The sequence below is a fragment of the Prorops nasuta genome, unplaced genomic scaffold (assembly GCF_024137725.1).
Source record: "Prorops nasuta isolate Cenicafe-Biocafe unplaced genomic scaffold, Cenicafe_Pnas_1.2 PNAS00006, whole genome shotgun sequence".
NCBI lineage: Eukaryota > Metazoa > Arthropoda > Insecta > Hymenoptera > Bethylidae > Prorops > Prorops nasuta.
The window spans coordinates 6,108,126-6,131,956 of NW_027116803.1; the positions used below are offsets into that span (position 1 = coordinate 6,108,126).

At 39.8% G+C, this 23,831-nt stretch overlaps 1 protein-coding gene across 1 annotated transcript in view; it reads left to right on the forward strand.

The window, feature by feature from the left end:
- Window positions 1–23,831, forward strand: part of kon (chondroitin sulfate proteoglycan 4-like protein) — a 45,392-nt gene that overhangs the window by 17,290 nt on the left and 4,271 nt on the right. Inside the window, exons 3-10 of the mRNA XM_066728620.1 lie at window positions 1,796–2,027; window positions 6,770–6,986; window positions 15,566–16,160; window positions 16,328–16,582; window positions 18,232–18,429; window positions 20,353–20,554; window positions 20,640–23,357; window positions 23,422–23,828. Of these exons, the coding sequence (XP_066584717.1) occupies window positions 1,796–2,027; window positions 6,770–6,986; window positions 15,566–16,160; window positions 16,328–16,582; window positions 18,232–18,429; window positions 20,353–20,554; window positions 20,640–23,357; window positions 23,422–23,828 (4,824 nt within the window). The remainder of the gene's footprint in view (window positions 1–1,795; window positions 2,028–6,769; window positions 6,987–15,565; window positions 16,161–16,327; window positions 16,583–18,231; window positions 18,430–20,352; window positions 20,555–20,639; window positions 23,358–23,421; window positions 23,829–23,831) is intronic.

The window sequence follows — 23,831 nt, forward strand, 5'->3', positions numbered from 1 at the left end:
ATATATCAATGCGAATTAAATAGAGAAATAGCAACGAACTGGAAGAAATCAATATTTAATGAACGGCGCACTGTAACTGTGCAAATGTCTCTCTATCTTTCGCATGTTCCCTTTGCTTTCGTTTCGTTTCTTTCCGTCCTTCTCTTCGCTCTTTCGCATTAGCTATTCCCTCGTCTCTCTGCTATTCTCTCTCCTCCCCCTCTCCCCCCCCTCCCCTCAACCCTTCCCTCTCAGCCCTTTCTCTCTCATTCCACGCTCCGTGTCCCTCCTGGTTTTCCACCTTCGCATAGCGCATCACACAGCATGCCGAGCACTCGGAATTCCGCTGTGCCTGCGCTTGTCAGGGAATTGGTAAAAATATGATGGACGTCAGGCTCGGAGTGCCATGGCGCACGGTGAACCCTTTGTTTTTCCGTAAACTTGCTTTTCTACCTCGATTACGGATGCATATCCAGAACCGCTAAAAGGAAAACGTAGGAAGTGGATAAAAATGCCCTCGAATCGCAAGCTATGCCATCTTTTATGGCAGAGAGCAACGCATTTGCAATATATATGACGAAAAGGGTTTTCTTCTAATGTATTTTCTCGTAGACAAAGTGCACGAGAAGGCAATGTTTTATTTGAGATGTATCAGAGAGTATATAGCATCCGTAGGAAAACACAGACTTCTCTTGAATATTTACTTATATATATACTAATGATGGAAAAGTCATATATGAAGTTAGGAAATATTTCAAAGAGAGCGCACAAGCGTGTTTGACTACGATCCATTAATACCTTTATTGCTAGATCAAATATTAATTTTGTCCTCTTTCCATTGAAACCAAAGCACTATAAACTCTACGGATTATTTATTTTCTTTGTATAGGTATTTGCTATTCCTATACGTCAAACGTAAGGTACTTTATTGCGATATAAGAGTTAAAAAATGAAAAATTTAACGAAAGATTTAGAATTTGTCCAAAACCGGCAGGAAAAGAGCGAATGTTTATTTCTGATTCGATTGCTTTATATATTATTCTAGAAGAGCGGTATTCATTGTGCAATACTGTTCGTTAAGCCTGTGCTATACGATAAAAAGTAGGAGTACCTGATAAAAAGATCAATTTAGTGGACATTCTTCTTAAATCTAGCTAATTTCTTTCCACTACGGGCTCCATTAAATTTTTTCAATGAGTTTTTACAAGCTGCTTTTAAAGCGAGCGATATTTGATTCTTTACCCGATTCCTCTCGTAGTTTACTGTCGTAATACACTTTTCCTCTTTTGTAATTTAACCGAGCAGTCAGCTCTGTTAAAAAAAAAATACAAGTCGAAGAAAAAAGGACGACTGCACTTTTTACCAACGTGGATTCCAACGCCATCGAAGCGAGATATTAGCGCCAATCTCCAATACACGAAAATCCTGACAAAACTTTTTTATTTCCAACGAGACAAAGTTACCATATAGTAATAATGAACGTGATTTAATTAATCCATTTAAATAGCGATGAAGCAAACATTTCATTCGACACGAAAATCAGGTGAAATTTTCAAAGGGAAAAAACTGAGCTAGTTAATCCGAATATCAATCATCGTTTTGAATCGGTTCTTCAATCGTTTCATTAATTCATCTGTATTTAAGTGGAGAAGCTCTAAAACCTACGAAGCATCAATTTCTACCTATTACCGTGTACAATATAACGCAATAAGTTGTTTCCCTAGAAACTCCTATTAGTGCAATAATTAACTAATTGAAAATTGTTGTTAATAAATAAATAAGATACTAATAATAAAATCTTCTTGTCCTTTTACAGGTGCACATAAATCTAGGAGCAGGCGAGAGCGAGATGGCGAGTGCTCGGGGACTGACCTTGAACGACCTGAATTGGCACGAAGTGAACCTGATCAGGCGAGAAGCAAACATCAGCTTGCAGATAGACGTGATACACACGAGCAGGCTGGTGCTGCCAGGTCGCTTCTTCGAGCTGAACATCCATTATGGCGTCTTCATCGGGGGAAAGGGGGACTTCAACGAGCTATTTCTGGGTAAGGAGAAGAACCCGACTCGCATGCGACTCGCTCGACTCAGAAACAGATAAATCGCGCTGTGTCTTCGGTGACTTTTGAGCTTTTGCTCGACGATCGCCTTGCGACAAAAACCACGTGCGCGCATCGGGCGAGCAAGAGACCGAGTTTTTCCACTCCCAGTCAGTCAGCTTTACTGACAATCCTCCACTGTCATGAAAGCTCGAGCTCGAGAGCTCTTTCGAAGCGGGAGGAACGCCTCGAACAATACCACCGCCATGCCATGACTCAAAAAGCCAGGTCTGCCTTGCGAATTTGCTGTCCCTTTGTAACTTTTGCTCCCCCGATACCTATCCGACCGTCTCTACCTTAATTCATAACAGACTTTCTCCCTCCTCTCCCTTTTCATCCCACCTCCTTTCACAAGCCTGCCTACTCTACTCGCTCTCACACCCTCCGATTGATTTATTCTCTTCCACCTTTTGTGCCACGAGAAAAACTTTGTTGCTTCTTTAATGCTCCAAGACTTGCCTGTATTACTGTAAAATGTTTTTTCATCGCTCCCTCTAGTATATTTACGAATGACCCTAGGGCTACGAATGTATAAAATTTCTTTAACACAAGAGGCCGCCTTGTCGCGAGATATTTGTAAAGGGACAAAAATATCAGTCATTCTTCAACTCTTAAATATGCATGTTGATTCTTAAGATCAAGAACTTTTGTAGTTTCCAATACAACGAGAAACGTTTCTCCTCTCCTCTTTCTCATATTCCAGCTCGGTTTCCTCCTTACTGCTATATATTTTTTCCCATCTTCCGCATTGTGATATTCGGGCTTGAAAATAATTGGGCAGCTAATTATTTTTTATATCTTCATTAGTCCAATTAGGAGTCTTAACAGGGTAATGGCTGGTTTAGACACCAACAATTCAATAACACATAGAAAAAAATTGCATTATTTTTCCGGCTTTATGCGTTAATAACAAAGCTATCTCTTCTTAACGAACTATGGTAGAACATTTATTAATTTATTTCTACGTTCCACGTGATTCCTCGTAAGGAAAATATTACAGAGAATATATGACCAGCTGAAACAGATTTAACGAACGCTATTAGTGCAAATGAGTCACGAGTGGGTTCAATAATTTATTATTTATTAAAAAGTTCTCGTAATATATAAGCAACGAGCGGAATGAAACGGTTAAAATTGCAGTATGTAAATTGATATTTATTTCATGAGTTACTTTTTTGTTTGCACGGTCTAGCTATCCAGTGTAATTGTACTATCAGAAATTTAGCCTCATACAGGAGGCGCAAGGTTGCGTGAAAATATCAACGCCGTACAGATTGCAATTACCAAACCTATTACTCAATGCAATACACATGTATATTGATATAATCATTTATGCGACACATGGAGAGGCGCTTGATACTTTATTATCGGCAAACAGCAAACATCTCTCTACCACGTGTTGATCAATAAGCGATTCCTTTCAAATCTCATTTTACGTGCATCAATATGAAATATATGTAAAAGGCACAAAATCACGGAGAGCCGTGATAATTATATAATTCGTGTTAAAAATAATAAATTGTTAATTTGTTTAAAAGAAGAGGAGGGGGAGGGGGTGGCTTATGAAATTCTTCGGGAAACATTACTAGAAATAAAACTACGATGGCGATATCCGTCCAGATGAAAAGATAGTTATTTGTTTGCGCTGGTAAAAGACTGGATGAAATTTAGTAAATGAAAAAGGAAATAAGGAGTCGAAATAATCGTCATAAAACCAGATGGCGCTGTGGCGCGCGATGTCGTAGAAGAAGGAGACAAAAATCATCTGGCCGTTATATTCGCGTTGACGTAAACCAAATTGAATACGATCAGCACAAACAGCAAGAAAGCCCTTTGCCCCCTCTGCAAGTACAATATGCGGCTACCAGCTCCAAATTCAATTTACATATTCATGACAATTCATTTGTACCCCATAGCACAGTATAGCTTTCCCGCTGGGGTCTTATTAATTCTCTAGGGGCCTGCTAAATTCTTGAAACAAGGAACAAAGACTAACGAAGAAGCTCGGCAAGAAGATACCTTTACTCCAAATTCTAACTGGATGCACCAAGTTCATTCTCGACTCGCGTACATTCGTTCATGTAACTCGTATAAACACCGGGACAAACTCTTACGAGCTCTACTAATATTTAACGCGAACCTATTTTTCATTGCGAATGAAAAACAAAAAAGAAAAATTAACCTTCATCATTTTGCACGGATTCTCAACACTGGCAAACGACTCTGAAAGATTTAATTAGCAATTAAATGCTCCTATATAAAAGCTACAGATCAAAATTAATATAGAAAAGAGGTGAAATTATTTCTCTGCCATTATAGTAAATCATCGATATAACAGGAGAGTTTATATATAGTATATACTGCAGTAAAGATTAATAAATTGCAAAAGCTTTTTGAAAATCTTGCTTTGTGTGTTTTTGATCCCTCATCCTACCAATGGTTGAGTAAAACATATAAAAAAAAAATTGCTTTGTGCAGCTGATGGAAGATCGTAAATATTGCAAATGAGAGGTAGACCTGGTAATGGAAAATGGAAAGGGAGCAGGATTACGATTGTAATATTATGTAGAGAGCAAGGCCGCGCTGGTACTTTATAGACAAAGAGGATAGCTGTGTATTACACCTGCGAGGATTTCAGTTTTCACTGAATTTGTGGCATTTTTGTGATTTAAATCCGCATTTATATACCATACAGTCCAATTGTATGCGTGCAAGAAGAGGTAGCTGAACAATCCACGGCATGGATTTCACTTATCGAAGGCTGTTTCCTGAAGTACGGTGAGAAATATAGCGAATATTCGCATCGCACGACGTATATTTGATGCCAGGGAAATCAATAAAAGAATACATATTCCGATATATCGCTGTTGATTTTGCTCCGAGAAATGGCATGAATTTCAGCTATTCCAACTATGTTATCAACAAAACATTGCCAAAGTGAGAAAATGGCTTGATCAACTATATATATATATATATGTTTATATTTAATTTTAACGAGCAACTTTATTCGTAAGATATGATAACTGCTAATTAAATTAACAACTCGAAGATAAATAGCGACAGAAATAACGAATGTACTAATAAAAAGCTTTTGGAATGCAATGATACCGAGGATAATGCAATTTTTCAATGAAATGGAGCATTTTATATAGCTTTATAAGCTTCATATCCACTTTAAGGCGGGACGTATTTGCTATAAATTGGTTTCTTTGTTTACCGAATAAACTGTTGACGACAGATTAACGGGATTGTTTGTTCCAGAATATAAGTACAAATAACTTTCGTGATTCGATATAGCAAAGATACTGCTCGATTCTGATAAATTAAAGTTTTCCACGATAATTCCCCGTACATGCATGCGTAGCTTCGTCTCGCATTCACGGGACAACCGAGCTATACGCGAGATAATCTGGCAAGCACTCGTCACGTCAAGACAATCAAGTGGTTTCGCATTTCATGATTGCACTTCAATTACGAATATGCAAGGATGCGCTATATACATCCCCCCCCCCCCACACTCCACAAGTTCTTAAACGATGCCAACCAACTTGGAACAAATAAGACAATTATCCAGCGAACGTGTATGATTCCCAATGAATGATAAAACGTTTCGGCTTGCAAAGGCTCGCGTCGAATGTTTAATTAATATTGGTAAAATGAAAACTCGGACGATGTCTGCTTTATTCAAATATCGACTGTATTATGAGCTGAAAATATTAATATTTAATAAAATTTCGGAGATTGGAAGAAACATATGTATAATTTTAATTAGTACACGACTGAACGAGTTATCGCGAATGTAAATATCAGCCAAGCACGCTCTTTCTCCCTCGGGCACACAGAGAGAAACATGTAAATAATGCTGACCAGTAACAATAACTCTGAAAGTTAATGATGGGCAAATAATTAACGAGGATGTTCCAATAGGCCAGGTGATCCCGAGAACGAACATTGCTCGACAATGGCGTATATATAGCTTCCGACCAGCATAACATTCACAGTCGATAAACTATATTTTGCTCGAGCTTACCATCACATTCGAATTGAATGACTGCATCAGTGACCAATGATTCACGCGTTACAATTTAAAGCTTGTTTGTCTCTTTAAGGACGCGTTTCATAATTCTAAATTATGCCGTTTAATATCTCCCACTAATTCCTGATTATATATTATTACCTTCGCGCTACATCGCGAAATATTACCCCATTACGTGCAACAATTATATGCAAATATACATTACGGTATCGGATCGTATCCTGCAACTTCTGTTACTATTTCTACTATTTTACAAGAATATATACGAGTTACAGAGTATAAATATTAAAAATACTCCACGTTCCTGAGTAAAACCGTACTTGAACTGACATTTTTAACGATATTAAATAAATCGCCATGCTTTTATTTCTCTCTGAAAAAAAAAACATTTTTAAAAATCTGTCCTACATACCGTCCGACACTCTGATATCGCAATATATATTTAAATAAGAGACTGCGTTTCCACTCCTCTATGCACAAACTTCCCTATCAATTTATATATATATATACAAACACACAAATAACCAGGGTGTTTGCACAAGTGATGTAGTATAATTAATCCTACTGAAAATTATATTAACAACAAAGTTTAGTCCGATTATTCGGTAAATTAATACAGTGATATATGGAAATGTATCGTTGGTGTGTTTTTCAGGTCACACGGATTATTTAAGGGGCTGCATGGCAGACATTCGGTATAACGGAGCAAAGGTAATCGAGCTTGCCCGCACACGAAGGGGCCAGTCTGAGGCGACTGCGGTCACATGGGGCTGCTCTCCGGAATTCGAAGCTAGCCGCAGTTCGGAGATGAGCTTTGTGGAAGACGGCGCCTTCACCGCCATAGCGCGTACCATTCCGCGCTCCGGTTCAAGGTATACTAAAACAACAAGCAATCTAGAGAGAGAAAGAGTTAGTGTACCTACTAGTAAGCCGAAAGCTCAAAGCTCCGAAGGTTCCCGCTCAAAAGCATAAACCACCCCCGGCGCTTTTAATGGTAGGATCGAGAAGCGTCGTTAAACTGTCAGGAAGTAACGGCGTTACAACCGCGTTACACCGGCGATAAACCCCCTGAAATTCGACACTCCACAGCCGAGCAATGCTGAGGCTGCTGCAACGAGTCTCCGCGATAGGCACATCGTTAAACTTTTCCCCTACAATCGGCTCGGGAGCTACTTAACCGAACCCCAATGCCACCTTCAAATTACGATTAACGCTCCATTTTATTACGCCGCTGGACCAATTAATTCCCACCCGTTATATTTTCCCTCCCTTCTTTTCCTACGTGTCCCGAGACAGCGCAACTTTTCCTACACGCCAACCATGCAGTAACCAATATTTTATGGATTATTGTGTATATTCCTATGCGTCCAGATAGCACAATCGTGTACATTCGATATACGGTATAATATTATATCTTGATGGATATTCAATATCCAGTTTATATACATAAAAGATTTTTATAAATACTGTATGGACATTCACAGGGGTGACGTCATAAATCGTATGTATCGAGAATACATAGCATATACGAATTTGCACCATGCATTTTAACCAAATATTGGGATTTGTTATTGTAAATTAGGCAACTTTGCGTAATAGTTTAAACAATTTATTTTATGCTATCGATTCATCCAGGAATGCAGAAAATTTCAATTGTAGTCTAATAATTAAATAGTCTGTTGGGCTTTTTCATCCTATGACTGGATTTGATACTAGAACGATTTGGACATTTTACCTCAGCAGAATATATCCTTGTTCACTTGGCTGATCTACAACTCTTATTTATGCAATCGTTGATCTAATATTTAAACCAGGCGCCCGTTGCCAGTCCTCCAGCACTGTATACTTCGTACGAACAGTTCTTCAACTTTCTTAGTTTACGTACACGTGGCTCTGATTTGAGATTTTTACTTCTCTATATTCGCTTATCGACAAGAATGCATATATATATATATATGCACTTTGCGAACTCCACCCTAGTGCTTGTAATATACTGTTATTATCATTATACACTGAATAAACTGTATTTCATATATTATGGATGTAAAATTAATATACATGTTAGATGGCGTGCTACGTGGGACCCCCACTCTCCTCTCGTTTACTTCGATCAGTACAATTCTGCTTTATTAATATTTTCCTATAAGCTTTCTAAGACTCTAATTAAATAGCGGCTTTTCATAAAAAGCACTGCTTCTTTATCGTCGTGTATATCGCGTATACATATATGATAAAGCTTGTGTCAAAAACTTTGCATATTATCTCTTCCTTCCCGCGGCGGAAAACATCAAGTGCCTTTGCAAAATTCAAGCCAGCCCCAACTACGAATACCAAACTTTTCTATTCAAGTGCAATATCTTCACAAATGTATACTACTTTCGCACAGCGTAACAATTGCACTTTGATGTATTCAACATTCTGCCATGAGTATACGAAACATATTCAGGGATATCGCGAAAAGATAAACATTAAGACTCGACGGTAAGATAAAAAGAAGGCTGCACAGGGATTTCCATTTCAATGTTTTTATTAAAGTTTTTACATATACGTCAAACACTGTATAAATGGATTAAAACGCTTGTGATAAAACTGGAAAGGGATATTTGTCTTCAATTATACGCCAACAGGGGGAAAAAAGCTATACATCGAACCGCATGTAACAGGAAACGTGTCTATGAAAGGGACTTTTAACGAAAAAAAAACAAGCTTCCGGATTCACCTTCTTTATGTACATATATTGCGTGTCTCGCTTAACGCAAAACTCCATTAAAAGGTTCCCTAAAGCTGTAAAGGTCAATACTACTCCATTTATGAAATATACACGAATCATCCATAAAACCACACAAGTTTGGTTTATTTCATTTTCCCTCATAAATGGGGTCATACAGATATATCTTCTTAGATCCTCTTTTACGCCATTATAAAACATATGCTCCTCCGCATACCGATAAAGCTACTAATCTTTAGAATTACACTCTCTACCTATAATATACGATAATACACGTTTATTTTTTTCTTTAATATTTTAAAATTCTTCGTACCAGCAAAAAAATTTTAAATTGATTATGTATTGTTATAAATTACCATTTCCCCCCTTCTTTCTACGTTTGTACCGTTTAAAGGAAGCAGCAGCATTTTCCAATTCATATCCTTCACCGTACACACACACACACACATATACGAACGTGGTCGTTTAATTTTTCAATTCTTCTTTCAAATTTATATCCTATTCTCTTTACTTTTTTACAAGCTCGCTGCGTCGTTTTGTACATTTACTATCAGAAATCAATTCTAACGATATGGCTTTAGGGCTGCGATGTGAAATCACACTTATAATTGATTTTACAATGCGATCGTTGAGAATGTTTTTGGCACGCATCGTTTTTGAAGGATTCGATTGAACAATTTTACACTTTGACTGATGTACAGTATTCGCAATTCGAGCTATGCAAGGCATAACACATATATAGATAAACGTTTTTTAATTATACACATTGCAGAAACATCAAATACACTGAAATATGTAGCACACGTCTCTAATTGATACGCTATATCTACTGCACGTTTATCATAATACAACAATGATTAATTTAATTCAAACGAGTTTCATTATAATAACAAAGTTTTTCATTAAAAATCAATCGTGAGTCGAGTGCCATCCTATATATCTATAACTGTAATTCAATCGAATTCCAACAAGGGAAATGGTTCGAGCACGCTCCTATGTATCCATTGTAAGGATTTTTTCATGGAAAGATATACCCTTTCGCTTGTCGTTTCATGGTTTAAGCCTTCACTGCGAAGTTGCGTCTGTAAATTAAAAGTACATAGCTATTCTTAATTCAGTGCTTACAGTCAGGGAATAGGGGTGGATATACCTGTTGCGTGCTGCGGTACTGCGTTGCTACGATGCACCTCGTTCCTTTATTTCGCGGATTCTCCAATTCCGTTTGCTTCCGTTCTTTTTATCTCCCTTCTGCATTCGATGAGTAAATAGCCAACGTATTCGATTACAGCAAAAAAAACTCGCTGCTTTTACCTCCCATTGTGTCACGTCACATTTTCTTCACGCGACCTACTTTTTCAAACCACTCCAATATCCCATTGTAGATCTTGTGCCAAAAACTACACCCCATTCCTCTTCACGCTAATTGTCACACTGATACGACGTCTTACCAACAGGACGTATTTCCAACTAGTTACCACCTTCCACCCCCCCCCTTCTCCGCATGTTTCCCCTTTTAAATTTACAGACCCCCCCCCCCTCCGCTATTTCTTGCAAAGATCAATTCCTCGAGCACCCTTCTCGATAAACTTTGAAAACCAACGAATTTTTATCTCGCTCTATTTATCTGGCAAAGGTGATTCTTTTTCTTTGCACTGACACAAATTATCAGCTAGGTATTGTTGAGATGGAACTCGAATTATTTGCTTTTCATTATTCCATAAAAGTTCTCAACTTTGGTCAAACAGAGTGGAGTATACTTTTGCTTTCCGTACGTAATTATTGCTTAACAGTTTGAACAGTCGTGGGTAAATTAATTATTTATGTGGATCGAATGGACTTGGGCTTACACATTATGTTGAAATCAGATGCTCAATTCCACTTGTAATCTGCATACGAACTGCCTTGATTGCGATTACACTATAGATTTATGCTAATTAATGCGTACAATCGATTATATAATCTTCCTGACCCAAATTCCTTATTTAATAAATTTATCAACACTCCAGACTATTAGAGGCTCGAACGTTTTGCTTTGTTTCGTTTCTCCCCGCGTTCTTACGCAGTTCCCGTGCCAAAATTCCAGAAGAGCCGTGTTCGCACCAGACGCTGCGAACCGAAGACACTTTATTTCAAGCCAGTTTCTTACTCGGCTTCCGATTTTAGTTGCAGTATGTAATTCCGCGAAAACACCCCTCTCCTTTTTTTTTCCTTTAACTCAATAATTCAATGTTCCTTCCTTTTTCTCTTCCGCGAAACAAAACTAACCGATCGATCGTTGCACTCGTGCTGCAAATTGCGCTTCAATTGTTTAAACTTGGGCGCAGACACGGAGAAAACATTTTCAGCTGCAGCCTCACTGTGCAGATTTATGTAAGCAGTAATGGAAACCGAAAGCTGTGAGTGATAGATCAATTAAACAATTCAAACTGTGTCCGAAATTAGTGCTAATCTGTTACAAACGGTATTAACGCCTTGAAATTAACGCGCAGTCTACGATGGTGGATTGATTAGACGTTTATACCGGCACATAAAATATCATTGAGCTTCGGCAGAGTTAACGAGAGCAAACCCTTTAAAGGTAAATTCATCGTTTCTCGAAAGGGATGATAAAGTCCGCAGTTTATACATTTATATGTCGATGAATCGATTGAAGGAGGAAAAGAAACGCGGTAAATATGAGGAGCATCTGGTAGGACGAGCCATAAATTAATGATTGGTAAATAGCTATTGATAAAAAATCAATAAGCTTGTAAAATCTTTCAGACAATTATTTTACCTTAAAAAGACTTTCCCTTTAAGAGTAAAGCGATAAAGCTTTATTGGCTCACTTTGGTTTTACTTTGAACAACTACAAGACTATCTGCGATTCTTTGGAACGTAAAACGCGTAAAGTAAATAAATTAACTTTGACGCTGTAATAATGAAGTACTCGAAATGTTGTATCAGATGTAACGTTTTCTGCAGAAGTATCGAAGTTTGCTGGAAAGTTGACTTTTGACGGCCGAGTGGGTTAAAACAAAAGCAGCTCTGAATAGGAATGAAAGAATAAGGAAAATCATAATTTCATGACGGGCATTTTATGGTCTACCCCCGCTAGATTTATGATACGAAACGAGGTACACAGTTGGGATCGGAAATACACTCACCGGCGTAACTCACTATAAGTTATAGTGCATTGTCCTACACTTTATCCATAGTTTATATGCGCATAATTCATTATACACCACAGTTACGTTAACAAATATACTGAAAATCTTTATGCGACGCTTCATTGTTGTTTCATCGAATCGTTTTATTCTCAACATTGTTATGCTTGCTGTAATACTGTTATTCGAATATATAATAGTATCCTCCGTGTCTTAATCATTTCAATGCTTTGGATTAATTTATCGTTTACTTCTGTGCTCTGTATATATATGTATATATATACATATATATAAATCTTCTTAAATCAACGAAACGTTAGAAAAATACATACTGGCTTCTTTGAGGTAAGAAATTATTGTGTATTCATGAGCAAAGACTAAAGGCATTTGATTTTGGTAAAGGGTTTACGGAGATATCAAATGCTCGCTTTGCTGCTGATGCTTTGTGCTAGAACACAGCCCTTTGATGCAAATGAACTTCGTATCAGTAGTGTTTAAAGACGAATTGATTAGATGTTATGTGCATGTGCAATGGGCATGCTATAGTGGTCACTTGAAAAGCGTACGGCTCAAATACATAGCGTAACATTTGAATGTCTCCGATCTTCCGTATGCATACTGCTGTATACACTTCAAAAGCATGCCTTCAATATCAATGCTCCCTGTGGCAGAAATCAAGCGATATATCACCGCTAGTTTCTGATTTATACGCCTATTTATTGCTTCTACCGTATTGTGTATGTGTGAATATTAGCATTGCTTCAATTATAATTATATATATATATATATATATATATATATATAGTACATATCCATGGATAAATAAACTATATATTATCGTCTACTCGAAAGCGACGCAAACTCTTTCCCTGTGAAAAAAATTGCTGCTTCCTCTGCATGAATACAGCTTTGCTTTAATCATTTGTGGTAATGAACTCGGCTATCAATTCTGACCAAGTCATATTAGAATAACAAACCTTGCTTCGTGCTGATAAAAATGATTAAATAGAAAGATTAAAAGCGGAATAAATGAATGCTAATCAGTGGGAGTGCTTCCAATTGAAAGCTATAAGACAAGATTACTAATATACATATATTTAATTCGTCATTGAAAATCTAGGGGAGAATAACGAGCGAGGAAAGTGTTATTGGAAGCGAGCATCTTTTCTGGCTACTGGAAGCATTTTACAACATCCATGATCCAGGATGTTCGTGGAGTGAAGTCAACCGCGCACGAACCTCTTAATTCGATCATAATTATCGTCTTCTGCGGCCTTACTTACCCTCAGCCCTAAAATCTCTGTCGCGTTATGTTCGCTTAATAAACCGGCTACCACAGCTTTACTCAGAAAAGTAACTGCCCGTATAATCAAGCACACATATAGCAAAAACTGCACTTGAAAATAAATTACACGCTTAAAAACTTGAAATTTATTAGGAATAAGCACGTTTCTCCTGCATCCTTCCGGTATATACTTTAAATTTCGAACGGGGAAAGCAAGAGAAATTATATTTCAAGCTATTATTCCAATGGAGGGATGAAAGTTACTGCTGTATTAAATTTCTTTCAAACTGCACATTTATATAATAAACGATGCGACCAACACTTTGCCTATCTTGACGTTTTGAAGCATGGAAAATACAAATGCTGAAAACTTTTACACGTAGTTGAGAGAAAACAAAACTATATACGCTGAAATATAAATGATCTTAGCAGATCTTAGCTGTAAGCAGTCAGATTTCAATAAGAAGCACATAAACCCGATGACTCGAAAGAGCAGCCCCTTAAACTGCTCGCAGTTCAAGTGGCAATTAAAGAAACTCAGATGGTCTATCCCGTTTATTTCTGCTTTTTCTTCTTCTTCTTCTTTTTCTTCTTTTTTTCCCTTTCTTCCAAATAGGTATCACAATTACCTCTAAAAATACCTCATTATCGAAACTCCCATGGAGCTTTATCAAGTCGATTTATCCCACATTTAGTTCTAAGCACATTCTACGTTATGGCGATAATTATGAACGTAAGCAATTAAAGCTTTTCGGCTTTCAACTTGAGCTTTTCAACTTTCAGCAATGAAGCTTAACTTCTTCCTGCAACCTCTATACGTTGCAGCCCAATATTTACAAGTTTAGAAGCCGATTTCATTATTACTCCTTCGACTTAAATCCCTTCGTAGGAAGTATTAATTGCTTTCAGTTTAATTCGATCGCAATCACCACCGTTATTGCGTCTCGAACGTGAAAGAGAGAGAGAGAGAGAGAGAGAGAGAGAGAGAGGCGTTCTCGCGGTTCGGCTCTTATCCTTGGAGAGAAGAGGTAATAGAGAGGTGTGGGCGAGGGGTTGGTGGGGAGTCATTTGCAGCAGTTGGTCGAAAAGAGTCATTGCCAGCATTGGAAGCATTAAGAAACTTCAGGTGCAATTTCAATGTTCACGAGTCGATGGAAAAGGGGTAGAAGAGGAGGAGGGGCGGAGGGGAGGGGTGTATGTGCATTGGAGGAGAACTGGTTAGCCATAGCACGGCCAAACTTGCCAGCAAGAGAATTCGGCCAAGGGATGAAGCAAATTCGAGCGAACCAAAGTCATCCGAACGACTCGAAGGTTCACGAACGGTTAGCATGTTCCAGTCGCGTCACTATTATCCAGTTTTACCTTGACGCCCGCACAGCTTCTTGCCTGATCCCGCCATCAACGTCGTTCAGCTACCCGACTAACGCAGTACGATTCCTGTCTTACTGTCTGCTTTTCCTATTCGCCCTCAACCCTATAGTCCAATGTCCTACTCCTTCAGCGACGGTGTTCATCCAGTCTCCAGTGCTAACGAACTTTCCTTTCCCAATCGATTTCACGACCTAACTTGATCAGCGAAACTTACCGCGAGAGATCATTCCTTAACTCACTCTACTCCACCCCTCCCCCCCCTCCCCCTTCTCTCCATCTCTCTGCAGAGAATCCAAACGAGCCTCCAACGTATCTTGAAACACGCTAACCTCACCTTCCAAGCGACTCTATCTCCCCACTCACCCTCTGTACCCTCCTCTCTCGACAAATCCACTTCCAATCTATTTTTCTCATTCTCCTGTCTTTTTCTCCACTTTCACCGCCCGATTTATCCAATCTATCCAGTAACACCGAAACTCTGAAAAATTATCCAGTGTAATTTCTTTATATCCCTGTTTCATCGTGACTCTCTTTCACCCGATATTATTCAATATGAGCCATTTTTTGCCAGTGGATTTCCAGTGCGTTCGAAATATAAGCTGGGGGCTGATTCCAAGTTCAAAGCTTATCTGTAACTGACCCTTGTGGAGGATCAAAGCTCGAACGAAAGATACACCGCATTCATCCTTTGACCAGAACGGTATAATGGTCGATTTTAAGCGGATCAAGCCGTCAATCGCGTAAATAAACCCCGCGATTGTTGCTATTTGAAACCCAACAAATAAACAAAAGTCTCATTGTTCGCGAAGCACAATAGTTTGGGAAAAATATAGGTGTAGTTGCGCTGGGAAGAGGGAAAAAGAATTTGAAATTTGAAAAATGTTCAGCACAGTGATAATGTATAAATTGTAACTTTTCCAGGTGGGAGTTTGAGATGAAAACGAGTTCGGAGACTGGTCTCTTGCTGTACAACACTGGACAATCGTCGTATGCCGATTACCTTGGTATAGAGTTGTTGGATGGAAAAGTCAGGTTACTGATGAACAAAGGAAACGGACCGACAGAACTGATCCACGGTAATATGGTGGCAAATGGCAAATGGCACCACGTGGTGGTGGATTTCAGTCCAAGTGGCATTGGGATAGCAATCGATGGCCAAGGAAAAACAATGGCCTTGCCGTCGGGTGGTAATAGATATTTGGATCTGGCAGATATTCTCTACATAGGTGGAACTGAATTGAACAAACGTGCCAGAGCACTCGGCAAAGGACTCAGATCCGGTGACCTGAGTTACAAGGGCTGCATTAGAAACATGATGCTCGATGGTAAAGAACTGGGTCTACCTGACGTGAAAATCAGCCAAGGCATTGTCACTGGTTGCGTATGGAGCTACTCCTGCTTGGAAGCAGATCCTTGTGTCACTGGAGCTACTTGTTCGCAATTGGGAGTCAGTTTCTTCAAGTGCAATTGTGACCAGCCACTTTGCATCAAACCAAACTACTCCGATGACGAAAAGGTTTCATTTTTTTCTCACTTTCTCTCTCTCTCTCTCTCTCTCTCTCTCTCTCTCTCTCTTTCTCCTATATACAGAAGCTTATTGTCAAATGAAATTATTGTCAGTTTTAAGAGGGTGTAAGCAGGATGTATAGTTGGATTAACAAGCCTCTGCCTGTACTCTCGCAGGTCTACTCGAGCTCCAACCTAGCAGTGAACTTGGAGGTTCTGTCTCTGAGCCCCTTGTCAGTTTCGGAGGGAGAACACGTGCTGGTGACAAGCGATAATATCGCTATGGTCCTGGATATTGCCAAGTACGGAGTAGAAGAGGACGGTGTTATATTTAGCCTGGTGACTCCACCTTCCTATGGCACGCTCCAGTTAGACCATCTAACTACGAGATTGGCTCATTCGTTCACCTTGCTGGACGTTAATCAAGATAAGGTAATTGTGGAGCGTTATATTTCTCTCATTTGTCAGGAAACTTGATACGGGGTCAGCGCAAAACTGAAACCTTGCCGTCTTGCGTGTGCCCATTAATAAGAAATATGGTAACTTTTTGAATAATTGCTCTGCATAATGAAGTTGTATCTTTCGAGAAAATCACTCAGCTGGAAATTAAAGCGATTGCTCTTTATAGAATTTTCTTTCCATCGGAGTGATCCAACGTGTGAATTTTTTCATTCGAGAGATTCGCTGCTGAATAGTGCAAAAAGTAAGAAAAAGTTTGTAAGTGTCTGCAAGAGTGTCTGGCTCGAGGCTCGAGGAGGGAGTCATGTGTTTTTTCCAGTTCGTCATAGGAACAAGCTCTATAGATAGGACGGAGCCGCAAGGACTAAGTTTAGAATTGTAGGGAGCTACAGTCGACTACAGTGGTTCGAGAAACAGAGACTCGTGTATATAGCTTTCCTACTCTCTCTCTCTCTCTCACTTCGTCTCACTTTCTCCTTTTCCCTGCCTACGCTCAATTTATCCAGCAGCACTGCTCGATTTATAAATACCGTCAGCCCTCGCTAATGGTTTTTCGTTGGATCAAATCGATCGAATCTGCTTATTCATTAATTTCAAAGAATTCCGGCGGACCATCCTGTTTCCCCTAACCTGACTCACCGTTCTACGCAAACCGCCAATTATCACCACAGGTCACATAGTACTATGGGCACACGCCCACTCGCTATGCTAATCATTGACCTTTCGAGGTTAATGGCCTCCCTTTAATTAATTTCCACCTCGATCGAGCAGAGCAAAAAAGGAATGGTAATTCTTATAAAATCATCAACGATCAAAGAACTGTATAACGAATTTTTCGCGTCAATAGTTATTTATTGTTCCAAAGTCGTGCTTTATGAAATTATTATACTACGCGTAAAGGAAGAGAGAGAGAGAGAGAGAGAGAGAGAGAGAGAGAGAGAGAATAATGAACTTTCGATCAGCTTCGTTTTGGTCCTGGCCAAAATCATCCCGATCAACGGCCTAGATTCACGTAACACGATCATTATTAGTTAATCAACCACTTCATTGTTCAGCTCAGTACACACTAGCCAAAGTAATTTCTACCAGCACATAGGACAGTAATTGATGGTATTATTGCCTTACTCTTTTTATCTTAGATTTTGGTCTAGTTTGTTCATTCCGCAAGTACATAATGAGAATAAGCTCCGGACTTTTAATGGAACATGTATTTCATAGCTATTTTGGCCCAACTCTTATTAGCCTTGTCTCTCACTGCAATTGACCCATATTTTCTCATTAAAATAATATCGCGCTTCTGCATTGCGGAAAAGTTTCTCTTAATATTTCCTAAACTTTGATCAAAAATTATGGAATATGCGTCGCAGCAAGCAGAATTTTGTCTCGCTTAATAATTATTCTTGCTAATGATAAATGTAATCAGTAGTTTTTTATAAGAATTTTCAATTAATATTGAAATGTAGGCGAGATGTGTAAACTGTATTATTTAAAGGTAGTACATACATACAATGCTTTGATTTAATTTATAATGGAGATTGCAGCAGATCATTGAGTATGATACGGAATCTACATGAGCGATGGGAAGGTATTTAAATTGTAATCCATGACTCCGTTCGTGACAGATACAATACGCACACGATGGAAGTGAAACCACAGAGGACAGCATGATTCTGGAGCTGACGTTGCTGGCTGGCGATGGCTACACCCTACCGGGCTATCTCCAAGGACGCCTAAGATTTCCTCTACATGTCAACGTCACCCCAGTCAATGACCCACCACTTTTGGATATTCCAACGACAAAGGTTCTACGTTTGGCTCAAGTAAGAAACGAAAATTATCAAAGCGATCTTTAATCTTATTGTAGCAATTATTATTATTGTTAAGGGGGCAGGAGAGGGGGGGGGGGAGTGGCAGTATCCACTTTCATCAATTCTTCCAGCCACCTCACTCCGCACCATAGTTTAATGCCACGTACCACTGAAACCAATCAAATAATTGAGGCAATAATGAATTTCTACCTATTTTGGCCTCAGCGCTAAAATCAATTTTGCACGCTGACTCGCCTCGTGAGCGTGAGCCTCCTGAATTAGTCACGCATTCGTTCGAGAATTCCTATTATACCATTCCTGCATGCCTTTGTTTTCGCATTTTGCTACATTTAAATTTCTTCACCAATCGGGGAGCTTTGGAATAAACAAATTTTATTTATTTTTATGGAACGTGGATTAATGCAGGATATTATGGTATATGTACAATTTTTTAAAGCTCAAATACTTAAATCTTATTTATTTGGCTTCGTTAAAAAATACACGAGCAGAAAATTCCATTTTACATTACTGTGCGAGTCACAGTAACACGATGACATGTAGGAATTACGTTAAAAATTGGTATTTTCTCACGACTTTTTAATATTGTAATAATGTTTAATATCTCGCCCAGTAATGTTCAGTATTAATTTCGTTAAAACTCTGCTATCATAATTTCGAATAGTGAAAATATTAATAAATATAACGCTATTATTGTAGTTTATAGTATCGCAGAGTAAATTTTCTTATATTCCTCATGAGAAATCTCTGGATTCTGCGTCGGCGTCCTCTACGCTATTCTGTGCGTGTAAAAAATTGACGATCCAGTATTGGAAAAAGAAACACGTATAATAAATATCTGAGAATCGAAAACAAATACATAATATAAAACTAAAGTCCGAGATTAATAATGAAGAATCAGTGGAACGGAAAAAATATTCGACAGACCAACATAACGTAGCACGTGCAAATCGTATCAAAAGTCGAGGTGTATAAAAACTGAAAATTTCAGGAAAAATGTAAATAGGATTTTAAGTTATATAATATATGTATATATACGCTAATGCTCCATTATATAAACACAGCGTTTGCAGTTTATTGCATGAGTCAATTTTATTATGCCGACTTGGTAAAATTTAATGCATTTTCCTTATGCGACTCGCTCATGTAGAGCTGTAATTTTTCGTGTAAATTTGGCAAAAAAAAATCATTCAATTTTCTCTCTGTGTGCTTAGTTTGTATGATGTGTATTAACAAATTAATCAACAACTACAACCAATATCAAGTGTTTATACAAATGGAATTATTTGGTTTTGCTCCAAATTACCACAAATATACTACCCCTTGAATCGCTCCAGCACAAGGATGCAAGGTCTCGCTCAGTATCTCCGAAACTATAAAAGATATCAATTTTTATCTCGAAAGCTCTCAAAATGCAAATAAGGAATTTCGAAAAGGTCCTACGAAAAAAATTGATACCAGTTACGTAGATACATAAATGGTCCCTTACCTTCTTGTTCCAAAGGGATTTAAGTGGTGCTCCCTGTACATCCATCTCCATCACTCTCTATGCATTGGCAGTTATCTTGTTTGAAACCGCAAAGAAAATAGCTTCACCGTTGTAATCATTCGGCTTGCGTGTCCCGAAAGTCCAACACGTGTGGCGATCGGTTTACTTGGACCTAATCTGTGTAGAGTATAAGGCCTCCTGCCCCACATGTGTGTACTCCCTCCCTCCCTCTCTCTCTCTCTCTCTCTTGGTAGCCCAACAACTGTCAACATAGAAACCGGAACTCGTCCTACCATAATACTTTTTACAACGATATATCGTATACATATCGAGGCAGGAAATGTAGGAAGAAATTAAGCGAGCGTTGGAATATCTTTGGAGAATCAATATGTCGGTTCTCAGTTGACACAATGGCTCTATCCTTTCAGGGGACGAGGAAAATATTGACGAAAGAATTAATCTGGGCCGTTGACGCAGATACACCGTCGGAAACACTGGTTTATACGGTGCTAAAATCTGATACGGATGCAGGACACATAGAGAAAGTGAGCAATCCGTCTCGGCCAATCGAAGCGTTTACCCAAGCTGACCTCGTTCAGGAGCAAATCGCCTATGTGCATCATGGAAATGGTAAAGCTTATTATTGGCTTGTTTAATTAATCGATCAGTGGTATATATATATATATAGGTATAATAATAAGAGAAACGTTTGCAGGCAAAGGAAACGCGATGCTGGGTCTGCGAGTGAGCGACGGAGCGGAGAGCAGCAAGCCAGCTTACTTGAGGGTATCCGCTTATCCACTGCAAATAAAACTAATGCACAATAGCGGACTGATAGTGGTCCACAGATCATTCTCCTATATAACGCCGGCAAATCTGTCGTTCGCCACGAATTCCGACGACAACAGCATAGACGTGCGTTACGACGTTGTATCTCCGCCACAGTACGGATTGCTGCAAAAGTTGAAAGACTCCTCGAGCAGCTGGATGAACGTGGACCATTTCACTCGACGGGACATCGAACTCCAGACGATTCGATATCTTCACAACGTGGCCAGTCCGAGCCAGGACGAGTTTAAATTTCAGGCGAGCGTGCGCGAGGTGAAAACTCAGCAGACGTACGATTTCCGCATCACGTTTATCGATTTGGAATTAAAAGAGATGAGAAGGGTAGCGATGAATTTCACGAATACTGCGGAGGTAGTGGTGACCGGGCAAAATCTCAAATACCAGACCAATCCGCTGATGACGTCCCTCGGAAAGATCGTGTACACTTTAACCAAGGGATCGAGATATGCTGACCTGTTGCTGTCCAATAGAAAATTAAAGGTCGGCGATACCTTCACGCAGGAGGACGTCGATGCTGGTAGATTGCGGTATCGATTATTCAGGAGAGCATATTCCCAGATATTCGATGAAATCGCGTATAAAGTGAGCGCACCCCAGTGCATCGACATCACGTCCACCTTGCAATTGAGACACTACCTGGGTAAGGCCAGTAGATCCATAGAAACAATAGAGAGCCTCAAAGTGGACGAAGGATCCAGCACGACCTTGCGCTTCGTCCGCGCCAATTTCAAGGATTTCGGCCTCTCCTCGCTCATGTACAATCTTACGACGGTGCCCCGACACGGTTGGCTAAGCGTCCTCAATAATTCAGAGGTCCCGCCTCGAAACAACGCTACGTATTTCACGTCCGAAGAAATATCCTCGCAGCTTGTCCACTACACCCACGATGACTCCGAAGTGAAAGAAGACACCTTCCAATTTATTTGTGTGTCCAGGGATCACGTGGATTTCATGTACGTCGGCCAATTTCGCATCGAAGTTATCATGAAGAATGATAATCCCCCGGAGCGAGCCGTTCAGAAAATCTTTCACGTAGTATCAAAAGGCGAGAAACTTGTTACCAGCAAGGATTTGGCTTATATTGACAAGGATACAGGCACAAAACCGAGGGATTTGCTGTACAAAAGGAAAGATACGCGAGCGACTGGTATTTACAGAATATCGGATCCATCAACGCAGATACAGGAGTTCAGTCAACAAGACATCGACGACGAGCAAATTCTTCTTCGGCACGAGGGTGACGAACGCACCAGAATAGACTTTCATGTAACCGATGGTCGCTTTCAGACTCCAGGATATTTGGAGATACAGGCTAGTCCCCCGTACGTCAGGCTGAAGGAGAGCAACGGCTCGGTTGTTCAATTCAATCGATCCGCCATTCTGCGAGCCAAGGATTTGGACATCGACACTAACGTTTATGCCAGTCAAAAAGACATCAGGTACACCATTCTGGATAAGCCCAGATACGGCGCTCTGCTGAAAAACGCCAGAGACGCGATAAGCTTCACGCAGGAAGATCTCGGTCATGGTATCATATCGTACAAACATTCCGGTGCATCTGTCACCCAGGACAGTTTCAAATTTAAAGTATCCACCAAAGGCACCGAGACCAACGGAATGTTTCCCCTGAGAATTTATTCCGAGACGTATTGGGAGCCACTGATAGTTCAGAACAACAAGACTATCCTCGTGGAGGAGGCTACCAGCGTCCTCTTGAACAGAAAAAGCTTGGAGATAATGCATCCGAAAATACCGCCGTCCGAGATAATCTACAGCGTGCAGGAGTGGCCACGAAACGGATACTTGGAGCTGCACACCCACGAGGACCATCTCGACGAGGGCAGAGAGGACTATGCTGGAAATTTGTTGAAGCACTTTCATCAGGGTCTCATCAACGATGGCCAATTGTCCTACGTTCAATCGGTCACCAACCAGACCAGCGACAGATTCGTCGTCGACGTGACTAATGGGATTTTGTGGATGCGTCACTTGACCGTTAACTTCGTCATTGTCCCGGAGAAGCTTTATATTCAAGCCAGGGAGTTGTCCGTGATCGAGGGGAAGAGCGTGGTGCTGGAGGAATCCGATTTTTGTGTGGCTACCGTCTATTACGCTGGTAAAGTAACGGATTACAGGATAATTAACAAGCCTAAACACGGTGCTATACTCGACTCGACCAAGTACACTCCGATCAAGAAGTTCTCGCAGAAGCATCTGCACGCTGGTGTCATATTGTACAGGCACAATGGAGATGAATTTTTGAGAGATTCCTTCAAGTTGGTGGTAACGGCTGGTGATAAGAATAGCGAGCCTTTCGACGTTTGGATCAATGTTCAACCTGTTAACGACGAAGCGCCTGTTCTGATCAATAAAACCAGACTGATCGTCTGGCAGGGTGGCTCCACTATTTTATCATCCTCGAATTTAGCGGCAGTCGATAATGACACTGCCGACCGAGACATCGTTTTTAACTTGACTGCAATTAGAAACGGTTTCTTCTCGTTGATCAGCTCTCCCCACGTGGACATTTACAACTTCACCCAGGAATCGGTCAATCGATCGAGAGTCATGTTTACACATACGAGTAAGTCTCGCGCGGTGAAAGAAAATATTCTCGTGTGATACTGAACGTTCATTTTTATTTTCAGATGGAACCGAGGCAGATTTTTCTCTAGTTGTGCACGATGGTGTGCACACGACTAATGTTTATACCATACCGATCACTACAAAGTCCATCAGACTTATATACAGGCGAAACTATCCTCTCAAAGTTTTTCCATTGAGCAGAAAAGTTATATCCGACAAGACGCTGTTAACGAGCTGTTTGGACGACTCGAGGGAAATTAATTATTCCGTACAGAACGGGCCTCATTTGGGGAGGATTGTGATGGAGAGTAGCGAAGGAATTTGGGTCCAAGTCAATCGATTCACTCAAAGGGATATTAATGAAAGCAGAGTGTATTATGAGCACACCAAACAGTTTATGGATTTAGCTGCGAATGACTCCTTCACGTTCGACGTTGAATCAAGATTTGCCACTTCTTTGGTGAACCAAGTA